Source organism: Crinia signifera, chromosome 6, assembly GCF_055691185.1.
Source record: "Crinia signifera chromosome 6, ASM5569118v1, whole genome shotgun sequence".
NCBI classification, from domain to species: domain Eukaryota; kingdom Metazoa; phylum Chordata; class Amphibia; order Anura; family Myobatrachidae; genus Crinia; species Crinia signifera.
This window is the reverse complement of record NC_139222.1, coordinates 172,466,153-172,487,815: the sequence shown is the minus strand read 5'-3', so window position 1 is coordinate 172,487,815 and position 21,663 is coordinate 172,466,153. Positions and strand designations below refer to the sequence as shown.

Here is a 21,663-nt window from a genome sequence, read left to right as displayed (position 1 = left end):
CCCATGGTGTGCCCGGCATACCCCTGTCTGTGGTGGGCTCCCGCATCTGAGCACATTTTTTTTCTTTAACCCCCATGTCCTCTATGTTATGCAACTCTGCCATATCTTGCATCCCAGACCCACTTTGTGTAGTGGCCAAACTTATTTTTGGTCCCCCGGGACCCTGCCAGTATTGGGATTGCAGGTGTTAGTGGCTGTGAACCTAATTTTGACCCAATCACTGTTTTATACTCCATCTAGGTTATGTAACTTTGCATTATGTTGCTTTCCTTACTTACTTTGTGTAGTGGCCAGACTCCTTCATGGGCCCCTGGTGGGGATGGGATTGGGAGTCTAAGTGGCCGTAAACTTAATCTGAACCAATGTCCTCTACTCCCTCTATGTTATGCAACTTTGCCATACCTTGCTTCCCTGACCCACTTTATGTAGTGGCCAAACTCCCTCTCTATTTACTTCTCATGAATGCATCAACTACTTAAAAGGCTAAATCTACCTAATCCATCTTAAAAATAGACGTTTTCCAGACTCATTCCCAGACATCCACATTCTCCTTACTCATCTACCCAACCACCAATTAGAGAGGGCATAGTCTGCACTCTCCTCATTTCCTGTCCCTTGATTCAATTCCACCTTCCCTATGCTTACTGTACCTGCACCTAGCTCCCCACTGTAACCTACCCTCCATACCACTTCAACATTCCTTTTACGGTGGCATTTAACCTTAACAAATGTGCTAATCTTTCCTTCCCTCCAAAGTATTTCTTTCAGCCCAAACTCTTGATCCAGCCACCACCCCATTCCTCATCCGTCAATTTCAAACTACTTGGATGGCTTGTATTCAACCATGAGACCTACTCACTCCATTCTCAACCCTTTAGGATCGGGCGTCGGACCAACACAACCCACTAGTCTCATAATACTGTAATTTGATAATTATAGAATTGAGGGGCATACTGTATGTAATAAGCCTTGAAAATTGGAGAGAGATAAAGTACCAGCCAATCCTTTCCTAACTACTGTACCATGGTATATGCTGTGCTTGAATGACAGGAGGTAGTTGGTTGGACATTTATCACTCTCCACTTTTCAAGGCTTAGTACATATGACCCAGTGGTTGGAGTTGGTTATCCATGATGAAGCCGCTGTAATCTATGAAACATGCAGTGGGGTAAATAGCTGACTGTTTATTCCCTCTGGACAAATAACTTCTTATGTAGACCCTGGATGCACCACAGGCCAATATGAGCAATGCATTTGTATATGGTCCAATTGGCCAATATGGGCTGTGATATCGCAGCATACCCTTTTCACATCGCAAATGCTGGATCACACCCGGCATTTGGACACGTCTCTGTTCAGGGAGCGACCCGGCATTTACGAGGTTAGCTGACATCACAAGGGGGCAGGGTGGTGTGGAGTGGCAGTGCGTAATGGGGGGGAGGCAGCACTTGGAGCTGACACTGCCTCCTCCCTATAGTGTAAACGGGACACAGGACCCTTTTACATTGCCTAGCAACCTGGGTCCGACCTGGGTAAAACCCTCCTTTTAACCCGGGTCTGAATGCCAGGTTCCTGGACCCAGGTTTTTCCATTTGGAGCTTTCACCTTGCCCAGAGACCGGGGTGACCCGGCAACGAACCGGGTTATTTGTGCAATGTGAAAGGTGAATAAATCTTTAGCCTAAATAATAAGAACAAATATAAAATTGCATCTAAAATGCAGAAAACTTTAAATGATCATAAAAATTATATATTTGCCTTCTTATGAGTAGGAGAGTTTAACACAATTTTTTGTTATTATCATGTTTCAGTTGAGCAAAATTAACTTCTTAGATAGTGCAGGGCATTGCTTTACAATAGTTTAAATACTTTATACTACTAAAACCATACATTCCAGAAAGTAAAAAAAAAAATTCTCGCTAAAGGCACTACTGGGGACACATGTAACAGCACTACTGAGGACATGTTATGTAACTGGCACTACTGGGGACATCTGTAACAGCACTACTGAGGACAAGATATGTAATTGGCACTACTGGGGACATCTGTAACAGCACTACTGAGGACATGATATGTAACTGGCACTACTGGGGACATTTGTAACAGCACTACTGAGGACATTATATGTAATTGGCACTACTGGGGACAGCTGTAACAGCACTACTGAGGACATGATATGTAACTGGCACTACTGGTTACATCTGTAACAGCACTACTGAGGACATGATATGTAACTGGCACTACTGAGGACATCTGTAACAGCACTACTGAGGACATGATATGTAACTGGCACTACTGGGGACATCTGTAACAGCCCTACTGAGGACATGATATGTAACTGGCACTACTGGGGACATCTGTAACAGCACTACTGAGGACATGATATGTAACTGGCACTACTGGGGACATTTGTAACAGCACTACTGAGGACAAGATGTGTAACTGGCACTACTGGGACATCTGTAACAGCACTACTGAGGACATTATATGTAATTGGCACTACTGGGGACATCTGTAACAGCACTACTGAGGACATGATATGTAACTGGCACTACTGGTTACATCTGTAACAGCACTACTGAGGACATGATATGTAACTGGCACTACTGGGGACATCTGTAACAGCACTATTGAGGACATGATATGTAACTGGCACTACTGGGGACATCTGTAACAGCACTACTGAGGACATGATATGTAACTGGCACTACTGGGGACATCTGTAACAGAACTACTGAGGACATTATATGTAATTGGCACTACTGGGGACATCTGTAACAGCACTACTGAGGACATGATATGTAATTGGCACTAAATATGTTCAAGAAAATGATTGCTTAGCATTCAAATTTTGTCATGAACCTGGGTGTTTGTTCTTCTGTTCATCAGTTTCTGCATGGTCTTTTAATGTTTTCTGCCTGAATTCATTCAGCCTGCACCTAGGCTGCAATCATTGTGGGAAATTTGCTAAGATGTGTATTCTACTTCACATGTGATGTTGCTATGGGCAACCAATCAGATCCTGTCTACTATCTTCTAGAGGGTGCTAAATAAATAAGAAGTAGATTCTGATTGGTTGCCCATAGCAACATCACATGTGAAGTAGAATACACATTTTAGTACATTTCCCCCATTGTGTGTAAAACTATGCTCAGCTCTCCCTGATTATACACCTGAGAGACTCTAGCCCAGTGTTCTGACAGCTCTAACCCCTTAGCTCCCTGCTAGCAGTGGTTCAGCATTTACCATTTGAACTCTCAATGTAATCCTCTAATTCCACTCCTGAAATTACAGTTATCATCATGTAAGTCTGCCAATCCATTATAGGCAAGGGGATTAAATATCCTGTTCAAACAACAGGAAGTTGCCTTTAGCAACATTGTTGATTCGACCTGGTTCCTTGTCTCTGACTTGTCCTCGTCCTTTGACGCTGATCATCACTATCTGATGCTTCTATGCTCCTGTTGGTATACAGACCTGTACCTGTAACTAGCACTAATGATACACCATTGCTGCCGCTCTTCAGGGCTTCTTAGCCGCATAAGATAACCCTCTGCTATCCAGCTTTTCAGAATCATCTAGTTGCAGCCGCTGCCCGGTCTCCCAGTGCCTCCTATGCTGTGTTTCTGCCCAGCTATCGGTGTCATCCTGACACAGCCACTGACCGGCCAGCCAGCGTGTATTAAGTATTCAAACTTCAGATGCTATCTAGCAAATACTCATCATCCAGACTCCAGTTGCTATCCAGCGACTAATCGTCATCTGGATTCCACTGCTTGTCAGTGTGTATCTGAATCTCAGCTGATCATCTTCCTAGTCGCTCATCTGCCATTGCCTGGCTTCCTGTGCTTCTATGATGCTACCAGCATCCAGGCATTTCCTCAATTCATATCTGCTAAGCTACTAAACTGCTTTCCGTCTCCATTGGTACATATAATCTGTTCGATGTTAGCTACTTAGTTGCTCTTCAGTCTCCAGTCAACTTTGCCACCTAGTCTCTGTGAGTGGTTACTCTGATTATCCAGTTCCAGCATCCAGCCATACAGTATACCTACAGTATACCTTCCGGCATGCTCAGTCCTGGTCAGCTATCCCCAGTACTCTAGTGACACACCAGCATACCTGACTTTGCCTCCCATTCCAAGCCTGCTACAAGGTATTCGGTACTTATGTAGTATCTGGGCATCCGATTTAGGGATCGGATCGCATCGCATCGCATGCAACCAAATCGTATGCGATGCGATGGTCAAGATTTTTCCATAGGATTCAATGTTAAAATGGTCTGAGTCCATTTTAACATAGAATTCAATGGGAAAAAGGGGTCCTTTTCCTTTCCCCACTATCCAAGTGGGCATGGAGTTGGATATAAACCTGTGGCGAGCGTAGCGAGCCACCGAGCCCGAAGCGCGGCGAGCGGACACCGAATACTTTTTAAGAAATATGCATCCGCTTGCCACGCTTCGGGCTCGGTGGCTCGCTGCGCTCGCCACGCTATATACAATCAACTCTATGCCCACTTGGATAGTGGGGAAATGAACAGGACCTTCTTAACATTGAATCCTATGCAAAATCGCATCGAATCGCATCGCATCTGATTGTATGCCTTAAGGTAAGGCATACAATCACAAAATCGGCAGCCCAGATACTACATAAGTACCAGGTATTCTACTTAAACATATTAATCATCACTTCAGCCAACAGTTCACAAATCCTCGTTCATGACACAAATCCTGAGATAGGACACAAACTTTGTTTCATGTTTTGAAACCTTGTTTTATGCAAAAATAAAATATATTTGTGTGTATTTTGGGGGTTATTCTGGTTCACTCGCAAAGGCACAATCACTCTCTAATGGACAAAACCATGTGCACTGCAGATAACATGTGCAGAGAGAGTTAGATTTGGGGGAGTTGTTTTGTTTCTGTGCAGGGTAAATACTGGCTGCTTTATTTTTACACTGCAATATAGATATCAGTTTGAAGTACACAACCCACCCAAATCTAACTCTCTGCACATATTACATCTGCCCCACCTGCAATGCATATGGTTTTGTCCATTAGAGAGTGATTGTGCCTTTGCGAGTGAACCAGAATTAGCCCCCTTTATGTGTTAAATTCTAGATACCTCAAAATACACCATTGAAATATAAAAATATTCTGTAATACGGAATAATCCGATATCCAAAATTCGAGCATTTTGGGCAAGGGTTACTCAACTTGTATCGATAGATAGCGCGGTTTGTCTGACATTATCCATATAATGAAAAAGTATCAATCTTTTGTTGTCATCCAACAGAGGAGTTTATCAGTATGGACCTGTAAAAAGTGGTTAGTGGATTGAGGTATCCAAATGGGAGACAAGTGGGATACAGTAGCATAACCAAATAAATAATTAACAATAGAAAAAATGTTACTTAGACTGCCAGACAAACATCACTGCATGTAAGATGGGTTTAGCCATTATGTACAGTAGGACATAGTCTGGCACTATGTATTCATTCATTCATTCATTCATTCACAGCACTACAACATCTATCTCTGGTCTCTATAGCAACCACAGCATCTATAACCCTATCTGTTCCAAGACAGATAATCCTACACTATTATTTCAGTTCACCAGTGAGTACTGCAAAATAAAATGTGGAAGGAGGGTTAAAGTACTTCAGCCTGATAGCCACAATCTGCCTGGTTACATACAACAATCCTTTGATCTTCTTAGAGAGTAACAGTGCAAAACAAAATAGGAAAAAATTATAAATCAGTTGCTGTTTTTTAAGTATACAGTAGCTCCACCAATGTTTAGATCAAAATCCTGTTTCATGTAAGTCTGCTATATCCTATTTAAAAGGGATTACTCCATTATTTTGTAGTTTTGTCATATATATTTCATAACTGAAAAACAAGGCTGTTTATAGAAGTAGTTATGGTGCACATAATGTAATATCTCAATAACGGTTTTCCTGTCACTGCCTTAGGGAAAGAGAATATACAATTGCCATAGAACCTAGTCACCCTATAGTTAGAGGGTGTATATTTAGTAAGGATACCATCTTTAATTTAGTATTGCCAGACAAGGGGCTTTGCTAGAAACCACAGTAGGGTTCTTGTTCTTGCCCCTTATACAGTACTGCATATTAGAGATGTGCAATTCACTTCTTTAGACATCCGAGTCCTAGTTTGGCTCGTCTTGCTCTTTGTTAATCTAGATATTACACCATGTTAGTGTTTTTATCCATTTTTAAGAAATTTAAACCCCAATGTTCTGATTTTAAATGTGAATTCTGAACTTAAAACACTTGAGGGAGTTTTTGCAAAACCGATGCACCCTGCACTTATTTAATTATACTCACATCTCCATTGGTACGCCAGCACAGCAACAAAGATCACAGGGAAAAAGGACACCGCAGCCAGTTTCTGGTGATTCATACATGCGTAATAGAGGTGTCTTGATAAAGGGTTGTTACCCGAAACGTTGACACACTAAGACTTGCATCGTCTTTTGTTACTTGTTTGCCTGCCGCCGCGCAGCCTGTCTTAAATCTCCAGAGTACCATCTACTTCGCTTGGTTATATACAGTATATATATATAGTATTATACTGTACATGAGTGTATAACAGTGTGTACAAAAAGCACTAAGGTATAAATGTATACATTTGTTATTCATGGTTCAACACACATGTGGCCCATTTGGTAATTAACAGATATATTCCCTGCAGATTTACTTCATGTACAAAACTGCTGAACAGACCAAGCTGTTCAGAACGATTCCCAGCATTGCCACAATATAATAAAGCTTAATGACTCTGTATTTAGTTGGCTAATTTCCCGCAGCGCTGTGGATGAGATGTCTCATGTGTAACACGAGCAATGAGAATACAGTAAAAATGTAGTGATCACAGCTTCCCAGAGACACAACCTCTACAATCTATGGGGGAATTTAATCTGTGCCGCAATTCCCGTCAGCAGAAACAGCGGCACTCGCTTATTCAGTGCTGACAGTTCCAACAGCATTGAAGGCTTTCAGATTTAGAGTAATTTCAAAGTAACCTGGAGACTACTCAGATGTCTGATAACACAACCACTGGTCGCGATGTTGATCTGATGGTGCAGTGATCCGCCATTGGACATCTTTTACACAAAATGCCTCCTGTGGCATTTTAATATTTTTGCACTGTTGCTTCATACAAAGATACCATGGAAGGGATATTTGTATCCCTACAGGGAGTGAGAAAAAGACAGGGGAGAGAAAAAGCAGAGGGAGAGGAGAGAGCGGTGTGCCAGAGACCCGGCACCGGGTCTCTGGCACACCGGTGCCGGAAGCTCCAGTTGTAATGCTCATCAGAGTGCCGTCAGCAGGATAGGTCGGATGAGCAGGAAAGGTGGAGGAGATCACAATCACTAACAGGGGAAGAGGGGGAGGCTTTCCCACCTTTCCAGGGGCCGTGAGGGGGACCTGATTTTTAGGAGCCTCCCGGCCATTCCGGGAGGGTAGGCAAGTATGCCTTTGAGCCCCATAGCAGTTGCATCCCATGTATCTTTTATAGTTACGTCACTGTTTATATTAATTACTAGAGATGTGCAGACTCGGATTCCGGAGATCCGAGCCCCCACGGACGTCATCATTCCGAGCCCAGTTCCGAGCAGCACTCGGAGATTCCCGCCTGACTCGGATCCGTCCGCGTGGTCAGAACGTCATCTCCCGGCGCTGGATTTCGCGAGGCTTTAAATAGCGGCTACTGCGCCAGCCATCTTCACTCCAGTCTAGTAGTGGGTTGAGAAGGGTGTGTTGGTGCTGCTGCTGGGGCTTAAACTTGAGCTTGACCTTGAATGCAATATTTTTTATTCGCTGGGGCTGTCTCTCAGTGCTGCTGTGTAGTCTAACTGTGTACTTGTAGTACTACTGTCTCCTCTGTGCGGTCTACCTCTGGTGTGCTGTGCTGTAATTAATTATTTTATTTGCTGGGGCTGTCTCCCTCAGTGCTGCTGTGTACTCTGTTCTCATCTCTGCTTAGGGTGGGCTCTCTCTAGCAGGGAGGACAGTCTAACTGTGTACCTGTAATACTACTGTCTTCTCAGTGCTGGGGCCTACCTCTGGTGCTGTGCTGTAATATATATTATATGAATAATTAATTATATATAGTCCACTGGTGCTGCCTGCACTGAATCTGCCAGTATTATTTAGTTACTCAGTCCACTGTTGCCACTGGCAGTGCTACTGCCTATCTAGTGTACCTACCTAGTACATACAGGTTGAGTATCCCGTATCCGAGTATCCATTATCCGAAGTATTCCAAAAACCATACATTCCAGAAAGTGGAAAAAAAATTTTTTTGGCTAAAAACTTACTGGGGACAACTGTAACAGCACTACTGAGGACATGCTATGTAACTGGCACTATATATGTGCAAGACAATGATTGCTTGGCATCCAAATTCAGTGCCTGAGATAGTACACAAATTTTGTTTCATCTTTTGAAACTTTTTTTTTGAACAAATAAAATATATTTGTGTGCATTTCATGTGGTTGATGTGTTTACACAGCATAAATGCAAGATACTTCAAAATACATCATTGAAATATTAAAATATTCCAAAATACGGAGTAATCCGTTATCCAAAATTCTGCTGGTCCCGAGCATTTTGGATAAGGGATACTCAACCTGTACTAGGCTGCTACAGGTATATCTAATTTAATAAAAAAATAATATTTGTGCTGTGTGGGACTGTAAAACATAATTCCATGCTGCTGGTGCACTGACGTGTGCCACTGAGTGCCACTGCCAAGCAGTACCTAATAATAAAATTAATTATTATAAATTCTGCTGGTGCACTGCATAAAGCTACTGGTGGTGTGTAATATAACTACCTTTTGTGGTGACCACTGGCAGTGCTAATGCCTGCCTGCCTACCTACCTAGTAGTTTATTTTCTCTACCTACTAGGCTGCTATATTATTAATACTTAATTAATTGAATTATATATAGTCCACTGGTGCTGGCTGCACTGAATACTGTGAATAGAGGTTGCCAGTATTATTTACTCAGTCCACTGTTGCCACTGGCAGTGTTACTGCCTAAGTGTACCTACCTAGTAGTACAACTACATACTAGGCTGCTATATCTAATTTAATTAATAAATAATACTTGTGCTGTGTGGGACTGTAAAAAATAATTCCATGCTGCTGGTGCACTGACGTGTGCCACTGAGTGCCACTGCCAAGCAGTACCTAATAATAAAATTAATTATTATAAATTCTGCTGGTGCACAATACTAGTATTGCTGACATATCTACCTGTCTTGTGCCTAGTACTGCCGTATCTACCTGTCTGGTCTGGGGACCACTGCCTAATACTGCTGTATCTACCGTCTGTTTTGGGGCTCACTGCCTAATACTGCCGTATCTACCTGTCTGGTCTGTGGCCCACTGCCTAATACTGCCATATCTACCGTCTGTTTTGGGGCTCACTGCCTAATACTGCCGTATCTACCGTCTGGTCTGGGGCTCACTGCCTAATACTGCCGTATCTACCGTCTGGTCTGGGGCTCACTGCCTCATACTGCCGTATCTACCTGTCTGGTCTGGGGCCCACTGCATAATACTGCCGTATCTACTGCTACAGTGTCACTCTTACATGAGCCACGTGTTTGTGCCGCACACTTGTGTGACTTAGCATAGTTATCCAGCTACCTTGGTGCAACCTTTTGCCCTAAAAACAATATTGTGAGGTGTGAGGTGTTCAGAATAGACTTGAAATGAGTGGAAATGAATGTTATTAAGGTTAATATAGCGTAGGAGCAAAAAAAAAACAAATTCTGCGATTTTTGCAGTTTTTATGATTTTTTAACAAAAAAAAACAGAACCCAAAACCCAAGAAATCCAAACACAAAACACTTAGGAGGTGTTTTGGCAAAACCCATTAGAACCCAAAACCTCAAGGTAATCAGAACCCAAAACCCGAAAAGTGGCAGGTGCACATTCCTATTAATTACTAATGTTTATTAAAGAATAAATATCTTAATAAGCTTCCATAAGTAGGCCCAAACTTAATAACCTGCAATTTGTAGACACAGGTGCAATATCAGCAAATATAGCCACTAGATTTAGAGCTGTAATTAGATGTAAGGCAAAGCAATAATATCACAGTAAAGATTACATTTGTACAGGGTGAGGCAAAAAAGAACTCACAGATTTTAAAGGTTAACAAAAAAGTCATGGTAAATGTTATTCAAAATGTTAGTACATAATGTAACGTGCATGGAATATCATTGTATTCTTAAATTGTTCAGAATATAGTATTGTCATATTGTATAACAGTCTTCTGTTCATTAATGGTTCTTGTGGGTTACTCGGACCTGATTGAAGCCCTGCAATTTTGATCGATCTTCTGCACATACATAAAGATCATCAGGGGTGGATTTAGGTGTCAGACCGCCCCTAGGCACCACATTATTTGCCCCCCCCCCCCCCCCCCCCCCACAAACACACACACACACCTGTTATAGAGAGGGTGGGGTGGGGTAGAGAATGAGAGAGGATGCTCTGTCCAAAGCAGCACAGGCAACGTCAACTCCACAAGTAACTCCAGGCTGCTAATCCCGGGTCATTCACTGTGCACAATGATGGCAGTCCCTAGCATACCACTCACTGTGCACCCGACACAGCTGCACACAGGGGGCTTACCTAGGATGACGGCAAGTCTCCTCTCCGCGGACTTCTCCTATCCTCCAGTGTGTCCAGGAGTCTTCAGCGGCACCTCTCCCCGAAGTTCACCGATGTCTTGAGCGGCCGGGGTCTTCACTGCAGCCACCCGCACTCAGGTCTCCCTCTCTGTCTGCTGCTTGGAAACTTCAGTGACTCCCGGCATCTTCACTGTTGTGGACCGCCCGGAAGCTACACCCGCAGCCGCTGTCATCTTCACTTATCACCCTGGGATGACAGCGAGTCCCGGGATCCCTCCTCCATCTGCTGCTGGGTCTCTCTCTGCAGCCTGGAAGCTGAAGCTGCAGCCGTCGCCATCTTCGCTGGTGACTTTCCAGGGGATATTAACAGTTCCGTGGATCTCTTCTCTGCTAGCCTTCAACAGGTATCTAAGGGCTGCCTCTCACCAGCGCCTGGTATTCAGCACTCGATCTCCGTTGCCGGTTCACAGATACTGAAGTGGGGCACTTCCAGCACGGTGCAACAATATTTTTAAAAGAAAAAAAAATTACGCCACTGCTTGCCGCCCCCCAGCAGGTGCCGCCCATAGGCCCGTGCCTCACGGGCCTAGTGGAAAATCCGGCCCTGCAGATCATACCACACATGCGCAAGGGCATTCATTAATATAATCGCCAGGAAGCCGATGTTTGGGGTGGTATCTGTTCGTGTTCTGCGAGTGTCAGGAAAACGTTATCGTGCCCAGGTTATTTCAGAGGGTTTGTGACTTCAGCCTCCATCAGCCTGTTTCTATCGCACAATCAGAGTAGGTTCTGGGAATCAGGCTTCTTGGTCGATGTTTGTGTACCGCTGGCTAGATAAAGGCCTTTCATGAAGCTGATGTGGATTGTTTTCTGCCCAGTAATGAAAATGCTGCTTGTTAACGTAGCCAGACAAATGAAAGTGATCTACGTCAAGAAATGGCAGCGATAATGGTGTAAATAACCCACCGAGTGATGCAAAACCTCAGAAATCAGCTACAAATGTGTAACAGGAATGAAGGCCACCATCTGGATGAGATCACATTCCAAACTAATTAGATTATGTACTAACATTTAAAATAGCATTTACCATGTCATAAAATGAATATATGTAAAATTAAAATGCAATTTTACTGGCTATGCAATAACTGTATCTTTTACGAATTTGGAAAGGGAGCTGTAATAATATGGTAATTCGGTAATTTGCATGTTATTTATCTCTGGCAACTAACTATAAATGACTCACTCTTCTTATTTATGCTATGTTATCACTATTAGATACTTCACATATGATTCATTATCTAATAAATTATAAGTTGGTAATGTGATATAACATGATTTTCCCATAGCTTCCCTGTGTCTTCCCCTCTCTTTATCTCCTGTCCCCTCCATCCCTTTCTCTCCTGTCCCTTAGTCTTTCTCTCATGCCTTTGTTGCCCCCAATCTCTTTCTCGCCTTGTTCCACTTCCTTGTTCCTCTAGTCCTCTCTGTGGTCCCCCCATCACCTCTGTCCAGTCACCATCCGAATGTCATTGGCCAGGTTGGTGCACATCTGTCCAATATTGTGCACCACACATGCACATTATGCACATTATGCAATATTGGGCAGTGAGCGGAGGGGGGGTGGATCATGTGGGGTGGCGGGCCGGGGTACTCGCCCATGGGACCGCCCAGCATTTCCCATGAAAACGCTGGGTGTTCCCATGGAAATCGCAGAGTGACGTGGGTGCACATATGATGATGTCAGCTGCCCGTCCCGTTCCTCCTGAATGTGCGTGCATATATAAGTGACCTGCGAGTCTCTTTATTTATGTGTGCATGCACCACATCTTTCGATGGTTGGCAACCATTGAAAGATGTGGGAGTTTCCCCCAGCCTGCGAATGGATGTTTATATAAAACATCCATTCTCCGGCCGTGCGAACTTGCATGGCGTGTAAATGGGGATGGCAAGCCTGCCATTCGTAGGGTGGGTTCTGGTGGACTCGCAAGGATGCGAATTTGCATCCGAGTGAGTCAACCAGAACAACCCCCTATGTGTATACAGGGAATGTAGTCCGGATCCCAGTGGTTACCATCCTGATGGTCACAACAACGACTGCAAAATGCCGACATTCAAAATACATAATTCTGATTAGCGTTAGACACTAAGGGGAGTGTAAGGGAGGGGCCACACATAGCGACCTTCAGCACGACCTGCTTGGTCGCAAGAAGGAAGGGGGGTCACACACAGTGGTGTGGCCTGGGTCCTGCAGAACAGATTTCTAGTGCTACACGTATATGTTTGCCTAGAAATCTGGCACCCACCATCCGGTCCTACCGCAGATCCGGCGGCTGCAGCCCCGCAGCTATGTGGGAGCCTGTGTGCAGGCTCCTTGCGGCGCAGCGGGTCCCGCTGAATGGGACCCATGTGCTGCTATGTGTGGCCCATCGCTAAGAGTTAGGGTGCAGGAGGGGAGGGTTAGGATTACAATACACACCAAAAATCATTGCCATTTTCACCATTGGGGATTCTGCTGCAGGTATTGTGACCACAGGTGGGTATATATGTGCATAAAGCAGTTTTCATACCTGACATGTATTACACAACACTCCTTATCCAACTGCCCCACGGGACTTACACAACATGCCCTACCAACATCCAACCCTGGAGACATACAATACCCACCCTACAAACATGCCCAATGCGCACTCCTGTAGGGTTGATGTGTGTTTTGGTTAGCTGTTTATGTGTGAATGGGCTGACACAATAGTAACACAGTGAGGATCCAGAGGACAGGGAGCTGATCTCCATCAGTGTTGTTTGTGTCTTACAGTCACAGTGCATCCTCTTCTGAGTCATCTGGGTTACACAGTATATGGGGGGGAGGTAGATATACTCAGCACCCCGGGTTGCAGGTCGAGCGATCATGTGGTTGATAGTAAATAGACCTGGCATTTGTTATGTGTCTCAGGGGCATGTGCAACTGGACCACATGCACAGGGACATGGTCTGGCTGTGAGGATTGCTGGGAGACTAGTCATGCCATCGTTGTTCCCTTTGTCAGTGGAAAATACAGAATAAACCAATGATAGTGAGACTAAGCCTGCACAGAAACAGAATTATCAGGCAAGGTTTCAGCTTATCATGTGCAGCACCAGTAACTTAAGTTTGTGAGCCGAATCCGGAGACAGCATTGCTGACTGCTCAGCCAGTGTCAAGTCATTGAGGTGGGCCAGCCTATCCACTCCAACACATGTCTGTTACACACTGACTGTCACATTGATGTATTGTTTAATTGAAGCTGCCGGACTTGGAGCCAGTGGCCGCACCATGGTGCATGGCTAGTAGCTGACAGGCTTGTAGCTCTGCACTGCAGTACAAGTGTGGAAACAAAACATCTGGTCCACGGCTATCATCAATGGAAGGAAACCATCTGTATCTCTTTCAGTAATGGTAAAACAATCTGCCATCAACCTAAGACCATCAATGGTTCTGACTGACAGTGGCCATCCGTACAGGAGGCAGATCAGAAATAGCATGGCAGCCACATACCTCCCTGCACAGTACGATGACCTCAATTCTATAATACATTCATTTTAGTGTTATTACAATTAGTTTGCTGTTTTGATTGCTTTATATTTATATAAAGTAAAGTAGTGTAACTCTTGCTAACTTGACAGTAGAACAGATTATGGAAATCTATAGGTATAGTCTTCTCGGCTCTAGTTTAGTACATATAAATGTAACCAAGCCAAATACCTGGAAAGTATCCTAACAAAACACTGAGCAGGTTGGCTGAGGTGCCCGTGTCATGTGCCAAACAAAAGAGCTTTGGCGTGTAGATACAAAGCTCTCCGACAGGTGGACAGAGTGGATAGCTGGCAGAAAGGACGTCCACAATTTCCAAGTACATTTGGTATTTTGTGTCCTTGGCAGGCAACTAATTCCTGCTCTCCTCCTGCTTTCATTCTTTACCAAATCCTTCAATATAAATGCTCACCTACGGGTGGGCAGTTTATACAGTAATGTCAAGATTTTTTTTTACTTTGTATGCTCATTTTAAATTGAGCAATCTGGAGTTGACCATTCTAATGATGTTCCCACGCTAAAGGGCTGCACTGATTAGTTGATGGATTTTTACAGCAATTTAAAATTTTGACCCTGTAGTTGCCAGAATGCTCAAATCGGAGGTAATACTGAAATAGTTTATACCTCTCTTGTAATCTTTACTAAATATATTGCTTTATAATAGTCTGGGGTTAAAGTGGAAGGAATGGGGTGAAACTGAGATCCGCCACCTGTAATGGTGTGGTGGAACTAGTTTAAACTTCACCATGGCCCTGCACAAAAACAGAAATTAATTATAGATTGCAGAGAGGTGCTAAAAACCCTACCATTGGTCCTGGTTCTGCCAAAAGGGGGGAGGAAAAAGGAGGAGGGATTAGGTGGCAGAGGAAAATGAGTTCCGCCACCTCTCTAGGTCCACTTTAAGCCCTGATTATAGTCTTCTGTGTTTTGAGTCATGTTTCAGATTGCTGTTTTGTTGTCCTTATATTAGTAAACGCAGTGGCACAGATAATGCATTTATATGTTCTCCCTGCATTTCCATGGATTTACTGAAGGTTCTATAGTTTCCCCCCTACAATCTAAAAACATACTGTATATTAATTGGCTACTGACAAAAGAGTAAATCTAGTGTAACTGCTTGTCATGTGGTAGGGGCAAATGTTCTAAGCCTTAGAAAGTTATAGAGTAGAGAAAGATAAATTACCAACCAATCAGGTCCTAACTGTCATTTTTCAAACACAACCTTCAACATGTCTGGAGCTGATTGGTTGGTAATTTTCTTAATTCTCTTTTTTTCTTTCTCTCTCCTTGGCTTAGTAAATCTCTTCTATAGTGTTAGAGTGGAGCACTCTGTGCTGTCTCCACCCTTATGAATCTGTCAGGACTCTTTAATGCATGTCAAAGGAAAAACTCTTAACAGTGCATTACTGAGCATGTACGTCTTTAGGTCCATTATCCATAGGAAAGTCCCTGAGAATTTCCACAGACTGCCTTTATACAGTATGTAGGAGAGCTCCTACATATGCCACTGTATCATCATCACTGTATGTAAGGTGGGTTCATTCTCCACTGCCACCACTAGTGGTAAACATGGAATGTAGTCAGTATCCTGGCGGTCAGGATGCCAGCGTTCAGTACACCGACACTTCCTGTCTGCTTTCAGAAGACCAGTGCACCAGAACCCTGAATGGACAAGGACGCTGACATCGGAACACTGACAGCTGACATTCCAATCATTGTGAATGCGGGAAGGTTAGGTAAGGCTGGGGATGGGGGTGTTTGGTTTAGGCTCTAATGGGGTGACTTAGGGTTAGGCTGTGGCAAGGATAAGGTTATTGTTAGCCTGTGGAAAGGGTGGATAGTTTTAGGCACTTAGAAGGGGGGTAAAGATTAGGTGGCAGGGGGTGGCATGTACTAAAGAAAAAATGTGGTAAAAACCCCAGTTTTACCATAATTTGAAAATAACTAAATCCCCTCAGGGCGGGGCTCTGCTGCGGGAGTTACCTCATAGAAGCCTATGGGCTTCTCTTCACAGCGCTGCTGTGTGAGGGATACGACATGCTCGAGCGTCCATTAATGAAAATGGGGCGTGTGAATATCTCGACATGCTGTAGATGGGGAAGAAGGACAAAACCGGTGTTCTTAATAAAGTATGTTAACAGAATGTTGCCACTTGAGGGTTACTATGCTTTTTATGAGTCTGAAAATAAAATTCCATCAAGGACTTTTAGTGATTTTCAAAATGATGGGTGTCATTTAGAGCAAATTTTTGCATAAAATATTAAATTTTTTACAAAAAAATGAATACACAAGTAGGTTTATGTGCATTATAAATTTGCATTTGTATTTACTTAACCCTTTGAGTGCCAAGTAAATTTGTTAAAATCAGTACATCTTGGTTTTATTGTGCCATTTACAGAACAATTTGGCACACCTTGGACTCTGCAAACACTTTGTGATTTTTCTAAGAAATTGCTTCTCTAATCTATTACTTTATACAAATTCTACTGCTGCATACAATTTTTAGAATCCATCCAAGTGCTACATGTGGAAAAACAGCTAAGCCGTGTTTTACATGTTGTGACAAATTGACAATAAAAAGCCAAGATGTAGGTGGACACATCTGTAGGTGTGAAAATTGCCAAGCAAACATTTTTATTCATCATAATGACCTGTAATGTTTACCTTATATAGGAAATATAATCTTTTTTTTTACATAACATTTTTTATTTGAATTTATATAACAAATGTGAGCGGCACTGGCATTTTTAGTGGATATTTTGCACATCTCTCAGAGAGATTTTGGCATTCAAAGAGTTAAGATCCATAACAGAGAATGGCAGTGGTGGGCAAGCATAAGTGGAGTAACGGAAATACAAGAGCATATACACCCATCAGCCATAATATTAAAGTGAACAATAAGTTCTTAAAATTCATGTGACATTGATAAGGGACTAGTTGTGATGGCTAGACTTCAGAAAAATGGAAGGTCTTGTGGAGTGTTCCCGGTATACTGTTATTAGAACTGTACCTTCCAAAAGTAGTTGACGGATGAATCATGTTTTCTTTTACAACAACATGTGGATGGACAGCCAGGACAGGTGCATTATTTACCTGGATTTATGTAAGCAGAATGTACTAAGCAAACCAGAGGTGGGTAACGTTCTAGTGGGAAACCTTTAATGTTTGTATTTACATTGATTTTACTTTGATGCGTATCAGCTACTTGAACATTGTTAAAGACCAACCTCATCCTTTGATGGCAATGGGATTCCCTGATGGCAGTGGCTTCTTTCAGCAGGATAATGCACTCTGCCCCACTGCAAAACTATGCCAAAATGGTTTAAGGAGCATGAAAAAGACTTCAAGGTGTGACTTGGCCTATAAATTCCCTAGCACTCAATCCAACTGGAAAACAAGTCCGAACTGAAAGGGTTCTGCAGTTATCGCCACAGTATACCTTCACATGTCTTGTGGAGTACATGCCTCTATGATTTAGAGCCTTTTGGTTGCACACAGCAGAATATTAGGCAGGGGGGTTTAATGTTATGGCTGATTAGTGTAAATGTAACAGCATTAAATATGCAGATATGCCTGATTAATGTCACCAGAGACTAATGCTGGATACACATTATAGGATTATCTGTCCAATGTTTCTGGTTGTAATGTATGGGAGCTAATTATAATTGACCATTTGCTAACAAACACTGGAAAACAGACAAATATTGAGGTTCAGACAAATTGGTTTAATCCATTTAATTCACTCAATTTATCTAAATGACCATTTTTGCTCATTTTATGTCTTTTGATCACTAATGGTTGATTGTCATTTGCTCCTATACATTACCAGATTTCCACTCCAACCAGAGACATGGGACAGATAATCTTATAGTGTGTATCCTGCTTAGTAAATACTCAGGGGGGGTACACACCAGAACGATTAGGGCTCAATTCCATCAATCTGGATCCAATTCCGACCGATTGGATGCAGATTGTATGTAGATTGGGCATGTTTTTGCATGTTTAGATCCAATTCCGATCCGATTCCAATCCAATGCGCTGTCGGTAGGATCTGTAAAAGATCTATTCCACTGGATACAGACTCAGATCGGATTGGGATGCGATTGGATGCAGATCGTTAGCAGATCGTGTGCTCCAACAGATCGTGCGACCATCACACAATCTGCTAACGATCTACTAAAAATCAGGATTGTTCTGGTGTGTACGGGGCCTAAGGCCTAAGGTCAGTAGATGCCATAGTAATTGCTGTTCTTTTGGAACCATGGAAGAGGCGGGTTATAGCTAGCATTTTACAGAACGTAAACAGGCCACAACGGCTCTGTTCTATATATGTAACCCCATTAATGGAGCATATGATGTAGAGGTTAGACATAGGCAGATGCCTATTTCACAGGGTACTAGGTATTTCAAAATTGTCATGATAATTTAGCTTTACTTTTATTATTTCTGTACTTTAAGCTACATCTTTTAAAGTTAAAAAAAATCATACTAGGGCTTATTATGGGTGTGGTATAGGGTTCCGACAGTCGGGATCCAGACAGTCATTAGCCGACGTCGGGTTGAGGGTAAAATGTGCCTTTTTGCAGATGACACAAAGGTATGCAACAGGGTAGACACACCAGGAGGGGTAAAACAAATGATTGAGGATCTAGGTAGATTAGAGGAATGGTCAAGAGCATGGCAACTACAGTTTAATGCCAAAAAATGCAAAATCATGCACTTGGGTCTCAGAAATCTAAAGACTAAATATAGTATAAATGGCACTATAATGGAAACTACTGAGGAAGAGAGGGATCTAGGTGTCACAATTTCAGGGGACTTAAAGGCAGGTAGGCAATGTAACAAAGCAATGAAGAAGGCAAGTCAGATGCTTGGTTGCATAGGGAGAGGTATCAGCAGTAGAAAGAAAGAAGTAATAATGCCACTGTATAGGTCATTGAAACGACCTCACCTAGAGTATTGTGTTCAGTTCTGGAGGTCATATCTCCAGAAGGATATAAATACATTAGAGACTGTACAAAGAAGGGCAACTAAAATGGTGCATGGCCTACATCACAAAACGTACCAGGAAAGACTAAAAGATCTAAATATGTATACTTTAGAGCAGAGAAGGGAAAGGGGGGACATGATAGAAACTTTCAAATATATCAAGGGTTTTAACAAGGTACAGGTGGGAGACATTCTTCACAGGAAGAGGAGCAACAGAACACGAGGACATGGGGAGCGGAATAATTACTTCACAGAAAGAGTAGTAGATAAGTGGAATAGCCTACCATAAGAGGTGGTAGACGCAAATACAGTAGTACAATTTAAACATGCTTGGGATAAGCATATTGATATCCTTACAAAAAAATAAGGATCAAATATGGTTTGAGGTAACATGTTTAAAAAAGGGGCAGACTAGATGGGCCAAGTGGTTCTTATCTGCCGTCAAATTCTATGTTTCTATGGGATCCCGAACTGGTCAGACTCAGACAGCATGGCGAGCACAACAAAGCCCCTTGCGGGCTCACTCCGCTTGCACTATTCTATTCTCCCTCTATGGGGGTCGTGGACCCCCACGAGGGAGAATAGCCAGTGGCCGTCGGGAACCCGTTGGTTGTTGGTGTTTTAACTATCGGGATCCCGACGTCGGGTAAATGACTGTCGGGATCCTGACTTTCGGGAGCAGCGTCCAGCACCCCTTATTATAGTGTGTTCTTGTACCACATGAACATATTATCCTCCTACTTACTTACTTTCGGTCTCTGCTCTCCAGATATAGGGGGTTATTCTGATTCACTTGGATGGCACAGTTACTCTCTAATAGACAAAACCATATGCACTGCAGGTGGAGCTGATGTAACATGTGCAGTGAGAGTTAGATTTGGGTAGGGGGGTACTTCAAACTGATATTTATATTGCAGTGTAAAAATAAAGCAGCCAGTATTTATCCTGTACAGAAACAATAAAACACCCAAATCTAACTCTCTCTGCACATGCTACATCAGCCCCACCTGCAGTGCATATGGTTTTGTCCAATATAGAGTGAATGTGCCTTTCAGAGTGAATCAGAATAACCCCCATAGCCAGGTCTACTCTGCACAGCAACAGAAGATGAAGTAGGTGTGGCCTGGATAGGGCGTGACATGTCAGAGCATGCTGTTGGTGGGCATGGCTTCACAACACCTCATCATAGCCACACACCCCAGTATGTAATGCCAAGACTAACCACACCATGTTAAGTGTGTGTGTGTGTGTGTGTGTGTGTGTGTGTGTGTGTGTGTGTGTGTGTGTGTGTGTGTGTGTGTGTGTGTGTGTGCAGATGAATGCAGGACACTTGCTCACTTCTCCAGGAGGCTGGGAGCACCACCTGATTTTCCGGAGCCATTTCGGGAGAGTAGGCAAGTAAGACTTTACCTCAGTAGAATACAGTCAATGTGCAATGTAGTGTTCTTTTTCATTCATTACTGTCAAATCCCTTTGTTATAACTGCTTCTTTATTTTGTTTTCCAGGAGAGAAATGCAGAAGCTTTATTAACCTCACACCCCCTGCAGACAGAGGTAATTTTTGTATGAATGTTAGCCATAATATGCAGTGAAAACATATGTTGGTTTTTCTCGGTTATTGTATTCAGGATTGCCATCAGAAATTGTGTGTGTGTGTGGGGGGGGGGGGGGTCAGAGCAGTAGATACTGTGGGTGGAGCTATGACAGGGTTTGGGGTGTACATTGGTGTATAAACCGTAAAAAAGTTTTAAAAGAAAACTGTCAAAGTTTGGTTTGTTGGAGTGGGCATAATTAAAACATGTCCATTTATCAAATAAATTACACAATACCCTAGCCCTGCCTCAGTTACCTCAGTATACAGATGTAGCAGCCATCATCATGTCTGCAATGTGGCTGTGCACACACTAGTATACTCAATCGCGCCATAGAAATTCAATGTGCCACAGTGCAAACATACCCACGTGCAGATAGACACACCCTGTACCAAGCAGATCACTGGTGTGACTAGTTGCAGCCTAAATGACAGGTGCTACATCAGCACATAAATACTCAAATGGCAACTCCACCTCTCTCACACACACACACACACACACACATCCAGCCCTGCCCCATCAGCCTCCCTCTCACACACATATATCACTCAGCCACCTACAACTCCCACATATACTGTATATTGGGCTTGCCTAACCTCCTGGAATTGCCGGGAGGCTCCCAAAATTTGGGTCCCCCTCCCGCCCCCCCGGGAATGTGGGCAAGTCTCCCGCATCAGCCACGCAGCCTCCCGCACCCCTCTTCACCGCTACACTAAAGCCTGTTTTTGGCGGGGCTTGGTGACGTCCGCCTTGTCCCGCTCCCCTGACATGCTGCTATCTAGTCTTCTCTCCAGGCTACTACCGGAGAGGAGGAAAAAAAAGTCGTCAAGTATGATATA

The 21,663-nt window shown here is 43.2% G+C and overlaps 1 protein-coding gene across 2 annotated transcripts in view; it reads left to right on the top strand.

The window, feature by feature from the left end:
• Nucleotides 1-21,663, top strand: part of GSG1L2 (GSG1 like 2) — an 88,103-nt gene that overhangs the window by 15,696 nt on the left and 50,744 nt on the right. For both annotated transcript variants that reach the window (XM_083148147.1, XM_083148146.1), the window contains exon 2: nt 20,739-20,786. In XM_083148147.1, coding sequence (XP_083004273.1) covers nt 20,739-20,786 — 48 coding nt within the window. The remainder of the gene's footprint in view (nt 1-20,738; nt 20,787-21,663) is intronic.